Source organism: Cynoglossus semilaevis, chromosome Z (assembly GCF_000523025.1).
Source record: "Cynoglossus semilaevis isolate Cse_v1.0 chromosome Z, Cse_v1.0, whole genome shotgun sequence".
NCBI lineage: Eukaryota > Metazoa > Chordata > Actinopteri > Pleuronectiformes > Cynoglossidae > Cynoglossus > Cynoglossus semilaevis.
In genome coordinates this window covers 3832627-3839255 of record NC_024328.1, presented here as the reverse complement: position 1 = coordinate 3839255, position 6629 = coordinate 3832627, and the positions used below count along the sequence as shown (strand labels likewise).

The following is a 6629-nucleotide window of genomic DNA, read 5'->3' as shown; positions in this document are numbered from 1 at the left end:
TATTAAATGTTTATCAGAATTTTATTTTATACATAACTCATTTATTTTGAAAGATATTTAAAACCTTGGTTTAAAGAAAACATTTCATTTGTCCACACAGGAGGATTTTTTAGCCAATGCTGAGAAATGTTTAAAAAAAGGCCATTTCACTGGAACCCATGTTTGGTTTTTTACAGGCAGCTGGAAGTGTTTTAGGCATTAACCACTTCTCAATTCTCTGGCAGTAGCTTAATCAAAACTGACAAAAAACAAAAGTTAAGATTTAAACTGCTGCACTTAACAATGTAACAGTGAGCATCAAGAAGTCCTCCCCCACACACGTAATTATGCACATCAAGGATATCAAACCTTTTTAAGAGTACATTATGATTCCAGGCATAAAAAAATAAAACTATAGCTCAGCAACATTTGCACAGAGTGATATCTGTCTTTAAGTCATTTACAGTTTCAAGACCTTTTAATGATACTATATTATATCTGTAGTCCCCGACAAGCTGTGCAAACAACAATAGTATTTTGATAAATTAAATGATGTGTAAACTATTGATTCTCCGCCCACAGAATTCCACTCAGACAAACTAAAAAAAAAACAATTCAACTGTGTGAGCTCAGGCTCATCCACCCCCACAAACACTGACCTTCTACTGCTGTGTGTTATGAATGCTTTTAGGGTTGACGTGGACAATAAAGACACTTGGCAAAAACAAGCACAAAAAATGCACGCACGCGTGCACACACACACCTTTAACCCCATGGTATCAACCCTGGGGTCAAACATCATGTGCAAATAGAGTGATTGTGCGAACTAGGATTTAAAAAGGCTTTAAAAGGTCTGGTCATCGTTGCAGGTATCGGTCCAGTGGCCAAAAACCTCGCAGATGTCACAGTAGGGCCGTTCTTCGTCCTTATTGCCGTGGTAGGTTGTGTGAGGAGGTGAGTCAGGCATCTGCTCTTGTGTAGGACAATCCTCTGTGTCGTGGCGGTCAAAGCAGTCGCAGATGTCACAGAACAGCCTGGGTGGAGGCTTCTTCTTCACAGGCTCCTCCCCTTGGCTGCGGGGACAAGAGGTGAAGAACTTTATGCATCTGAACAGTCAAAATGCAATAAAAGTGTTACATAGAAAATCATTTTGTTAATGATGATAAGATTTTTAAAAGATTACTGAAAATATAAATACTACGGTAGTGATAGGTCAGATTAGAAACTGAACTATCTTGTTAAAGTCCTGATGCTGTACCTTTAATTTCATTACTGGTACAATGATTATTACTAATGTTAATAATGCAATAAATTGCATTTTGCATATTTTATTGAGCTCAGACATTGAGTTGGATAAAAAGAGAAGTTGACCCTGTGCTACCATATTATTTAATCATTAATAAGATAAGACAAAATATCTGGTTTATTAGTCTGTAATGACCAGTTCTTACCCGTCATAGTTATCCATCTCACTGGGATTATTCCCATTCAGAGCGGCAGCAGCCATTGTCTCCAGTTTCCCCTTGAGCTCTTCGTTCTTCCTCTGAAGGTCAACGATGACTGAATTCAGAAACTCAATCTGCAAAGGAAACAAACCATTGTCAACATCACTGCTGCTGCTAATTCTTTTATGTACTTTGATAATAAATAATATTATCAACATAATATAGCTTCCCTGTCTATACTAAATCGTTTTGAGTTTGTGTTACTTAAATCAACAGGCTTTTTAATGTAATTAACCAAAGAAACATTGATGCTGGGTATTTAAAAGTATTTAAAGTGAGAGTAACTAATCTGCAAAGGTGTAACAGGTAGAATTCTCAGGTTTTGACATGATGATAAAGAATAACATTTCAACCTGACATAGAGACATATTTGAGAAAACAAAGCATATTTTAGCCTCAATGATCTGGACTAAAGATGAATGGCTTTCTAGCTGTTAGAAGCGGAGCAGGATGTTCTCTTAGACAATCTAACTGGGTAATTTGAGGTCACTTGAGAACTAGAATTTTAGTGTTTAAGATTCTACAGTTTGTCCATGTAACCTACTGACCAGGTTTCACCAAGGATATTTAAACAGAGGACGCAACAACAATTTGTTTGTTCTCTTTAGGTTCTAGTTTGTGTTGTTTCAAAATGTCTGAGAACCTCTGAGTGTTGGCTGCTGATGTTTGAGCACAGCTTGTCTCTATCAATGCTCTGTAGCGTTGGAGAAGAGAGAGCTGCGCTATCTATGGTGACCACGGTGATATGATGCAGGGAGCAAACTATAGGCTGAATGACGAAAAATGTTGAGCAGATGAAACTGTATCCCATGATAACATAAAAGGTTGTAATATTGATACTGTAATTCTTCAGTGGTGATCCCTGGTAAACACCTTTGTGAATATTTAATTCAATCTCAATACATAAGAAATTCATGCAAGGTATAGTTTGTATCTATAGTTCTAGTAATCCTGCCAACTGCACCTTTGTCACTCAGAGATCTGAGCAATTTCATTAAAATTAATAAAACATTGTTTAAAAAGAGCAGCACAATTTCTCTTTAGGCCATCGGGGTGTGTGTTGTCATCTAGCAGACTAGACAAAACTCGAAAGCCATGATGACTGGTGACAGACAAACATGCACAAGTGAAGCTGATGAAAAACATCAACAAACCGCTGCCTGATGGTGGTGAAGCATTGCCATCATCAGAGACAGGGCAGAGAGGAGGAGTTGCGATTTAAGAGAAGAAGAGGGAGAAGAAGGGGAAAAAAAAGAGATTCAAATTAGGAGCCACTCACTAAAAAACACTCAAGTCCTCATTGACATATAATACAGTATAACATTTTCTCAACATCAGTGGAGATGACACATAAATCCTCTCCACTGGTTGTGAATTGGATGACGCTCCATTAACTTTTTTTGTTTTTGTTTTGTTTTTTTTAATAAACATCCCTCATTTCAGCAGAAGCTCATTAGGATGTTGTAAAATGGTTCATCTCTGTAAAACATTATACTGTAACAGACAGCTGTAAAATTCAGTGTGCTGTTTCATCAGAGGTTGTATTTGTTCATGCACTTCTGAGTAAACAGCACAGTCATTTGACAAAGAGCTCTGGCTAAGACGTTTTCCAAAGCGCTACCCCAACAGTGACTAAAATGCAAATTATTCCAGATTATTATGTCAGCGGAAAAAGACCTATGGGCACAGCTGGAAACCCTCTTCACCATGAATTAATGGAATTGACAAAAAAGAAAACCACACAGGTTCATCAGGCTAATAATGACTGTGAGCATTAGAGCAACAGGACACAGACCTGACTTTCTGCCGTCTCCTTGTCTTCTATCAGTTGGTCTATGACTGCATCACCTGAAAAATAAACCCCACAAAAAACAGGATGATGTAAAAAGCAGAAAATCAGAATATTTGCTCTGGATATTGGTGAGAGCCAGTTCTGTTTAATTTACCTGTCAAGTTGATGGTGTCAGGTCTTGCAGCCAAATCCTTCTCCAGTCTCTGAACCTGGTCCTGGAGATCTGCATTGTCTCGCTCCAAGGCCTTAACTTTCCCCTGCAGTGTCTTAGCTGAGGAACTTTCTCCACGTAGAACCTCCAGCTGTGAAGGAAAACAACACATGATTAAATGATCCTAAAACAAAAAAAAAAAAAAAAAAAAAACAACCTTCTTCAACCTTTTTCTTCATTGAGCAATATTCAAGTCCTATACTCAATGGCAGTGGGGTGGGCAACCTGTGGGTCCTGAGCCACAAGCTCTTCTTCATTGGCCTTGCATCAGTTCCAGTATTATTGAGAATTATAACTTATCCATCCAATATTAACACAGAACATGACAGCGAAATAGTTGTTCCTTCCTTCAGTAACAATGATATTCAATCTTTAGCCATTTGTGATTTCTAACACATTACTACCCAAATGCTCAAAGGTCATTCTAGGCCTTTAGTATTTCTCCTAAATAAATGAATCTCTTTACAGTATAATTAACAAGAATAAATGAGAGGTGCGGACAATGATTGTTTTGAAATTGGTAAAAAATGCTCTTGCTCAGTTGATGTGAAATGTGTTTATTTTCAGTAATTTTATCTAGTAATTTTAAATCTAGTAATTTAAAATTAAGATGTCCAGAAAGAATGTTTACAACCGATCAGTAGAATAGAGGAGCAAGTTGAAGTGTCAAATGGCTTGGATGAGTAATCTCAAGACAGAACAGGAAACACACGTTTGACCTAGAAGGAACTGCATGTTGCAATGTAGGAAATTAGTAAAAAGCCTATGTACACCCACCTGCACATAATTTTGACTTCTTACAATAGGTTTTGGGAGAAACAGACACAAGACATGTACACATAACAACAGTAACCTAGTGGGACAGGGGTCACCAACGTGGTGCCCGGGGCACCTAAAGTATAAAACTAGTCAACAAGAGGGTCAAAGGTTGTACTGTTACTGTGCTTTTTGAATCAGTTACACTGGCAGTGATATTCAAATAGGTTCAACAATGATGGTAAGAAGAATGTCTACTATTGTATGCCCCAGAACTAATTATTATTACTTTGTTCAGAAAGTGTCTGTACCAAACAAGTAGCTCTTCTAAAATGATTTCTTTGTGTGAAAGCGTCTAAATCTTCAACAGATCCATACCACAACCTCAACCTCAACTGAGCATCTTGTGTCGTAGACTCAGCAAAATGTACAGCTACACAGATGAAGAACTCTGACTAAATTATAGAAACATTTTGTGAATATTCATTCTATTGCATGAACTGACAGCGGGAAATTAGCACAAGGGATGGAACTCTCACCTCACTCCTCAGTTTCTCCACTTGCTGCTCCTTTTCTGAGATTAAGGCACTCTTTTTATTACAGGATTTCTGGAGGGCCTTCTCCTGATCCAAGTGCTCCTTCAAGGTGCACTCACTATCCAAAACATAGACATATTTTGGATTACCAGACACAGTAATGGTAGGTGGAAGAATATATAGGGTTATTCTTTTTTTCCTATCAGAGTTTGTCATTTAAATCATATGAAGTATAAAAATGTATATAATGAAGGTCTACTCTTTGATACAAACGTTTTACACAGCTCTATGGCCACCACTGTTTGTTGCACATCTGTTATTAATTTATATTATATTAATACCTATCTATCTATCTATCTATCTATCTATTTATCTATGAATGGTAGTTTCTGTCAATGACACATGGTACCAAAAAAAAAAAGTAAAATTGCATTTTAAGAATAGTTAGGAAGGACCATCAGAGCAAAATCAGGTTTGTTATTAGTCAGCTCTAAAAAAAACAAAAAATAAAAATGTGACACATAGCTGTGTCACAAGAGGAGGTGCAGTGACATACTTTTAATGACACATACAAATAAATCCCTTCCAATCTAAAAATCCCTTAACTTATGAGTGTGCCCACCTTTGATAGTATGATTCATGAAGGGGAAGTTTGTCACATTTACCTTTGCTTTAATTTCTCCAACTGCTTTTTGAGTTTGTTGTGATCATCTTGAAGCTAAAAGGAAGTAAAATAAACAAAATACAATCGTGGAGAGCAGTTCACATCTAAAACTGGAACTTAAACAAAAGTAGACGCTTATAAATGAAAATCATATTTACCTTTGTGAGATCACTCTGTCCTTTGTGACTGCTATCAAGCTCCTGTGTCAGCTTGTCATTTGTTTCCTGCAGTGCCAGAAGGAACTGTGATGTCACTGAAGCTGCGTTTTTGAGCCCCTCGCTGAAACAAAAACAACACTGTAAGGATCACCTTGAATAATCCAAACATCCATACATGTAAATCACAATCTGGTCTGTGTGAACTGAATTCCTGTCACTTGTGATGGAATGAGTAGCTAAAGCTAACAGCGGACTCACATTTCTTGATGCAGACTCTTGATTTTTTCACTTTCGGTGGACAGTTGCTCTTTGGATTTTTTCAGATCTTCTTGATACTTGGAATTCTCTTTTTTCAATACTTCCAACTAAACAGAAATGACAAAAAGTAACAAGTTACTGGACAAAAATGTCATACTTGGTATTTTTTTGTATCCCCTTCACGTTACAGCATTAGAAGCTTAGCCATTAGAAGCTTGGCCATTAGAAGCTTGGCCATTATTTTCACTCACCTGATCCTCTGTCTCTTGTTTAGAATTCTGCAGCTGTTCCAGCAGAGATACAGATTCATTCTTTTCCTGCATCAAACTGTTCTTCTCTTTTGTCAGCTGTTCCAGAGCCTCGCCTGTCTTACCTGAGGCCTCTATAGCCTAAACAGTGAATTAGAAATAATCAGAGTTGACCGTGTCATAAAGGTGACATTAACTAGTCATTTGAAGGAGATTCTGATTACATATCATTTGACTTGAATCCATTTTCAAATTCAACTATTACTTAACACATTCACTTCATGCTTAGATTATTGCTAATGTCAATAATAATAATAAAACAGATAATTAGGGAGAACACCGTGACACCTAGGGAGAAGGATTAGTAAATACTCCAAAACTCTACCAGCTGTGGCCTCAGAACGAATTTCCTGTAAAGACCGTTGCTTTTTTGTCTCACGTTGTCCAATTTTCAATTAATTATAGATGTGTATGTGTGTATATATATATATGTATATATATATATATATATATATATATATA

At 37.0% G+C, this 6629-nt stretch overlaps 1 protein-coding gene across 1 annotated transcript in view; it reads right to left on the bottom strand.

Moving 5' to 3' along the window:
* The window catches only part of clip1a (CAP-GLY domain containing linker protein 1a), a 32042-nt gene continuing 25413 nt past the window's right edge, over positions 1 to 6629 (bottom strand). Inside the window, 10 exon segments of the mRNA XM_008335795.3 lie at positions 1 to 1052; positions 1431 to 1558; positions 2639 to 2644; positions 3280 to 3332; positions 3431 to 3578; positions 4783 to 4897; positions 5445 to 5497; positions 5602 to 5722; positions 5860 to 5966; positions 6111 to 6248. Coding sequence (XP_008334017.1) covers positions 824 to 1052; positions 1431 to 1558; positions 2639 to 2644; positions 3280 to 3332; positions 3431 to 3578; positions 4783 to 4897; positions 5445 to 5497; positions 5602 to 5722; positions 5860 to 5966; positions 6111 to 6248 — 1098 coding nt within the window. The 3' untranslated portion in view covers positions 1 to 823.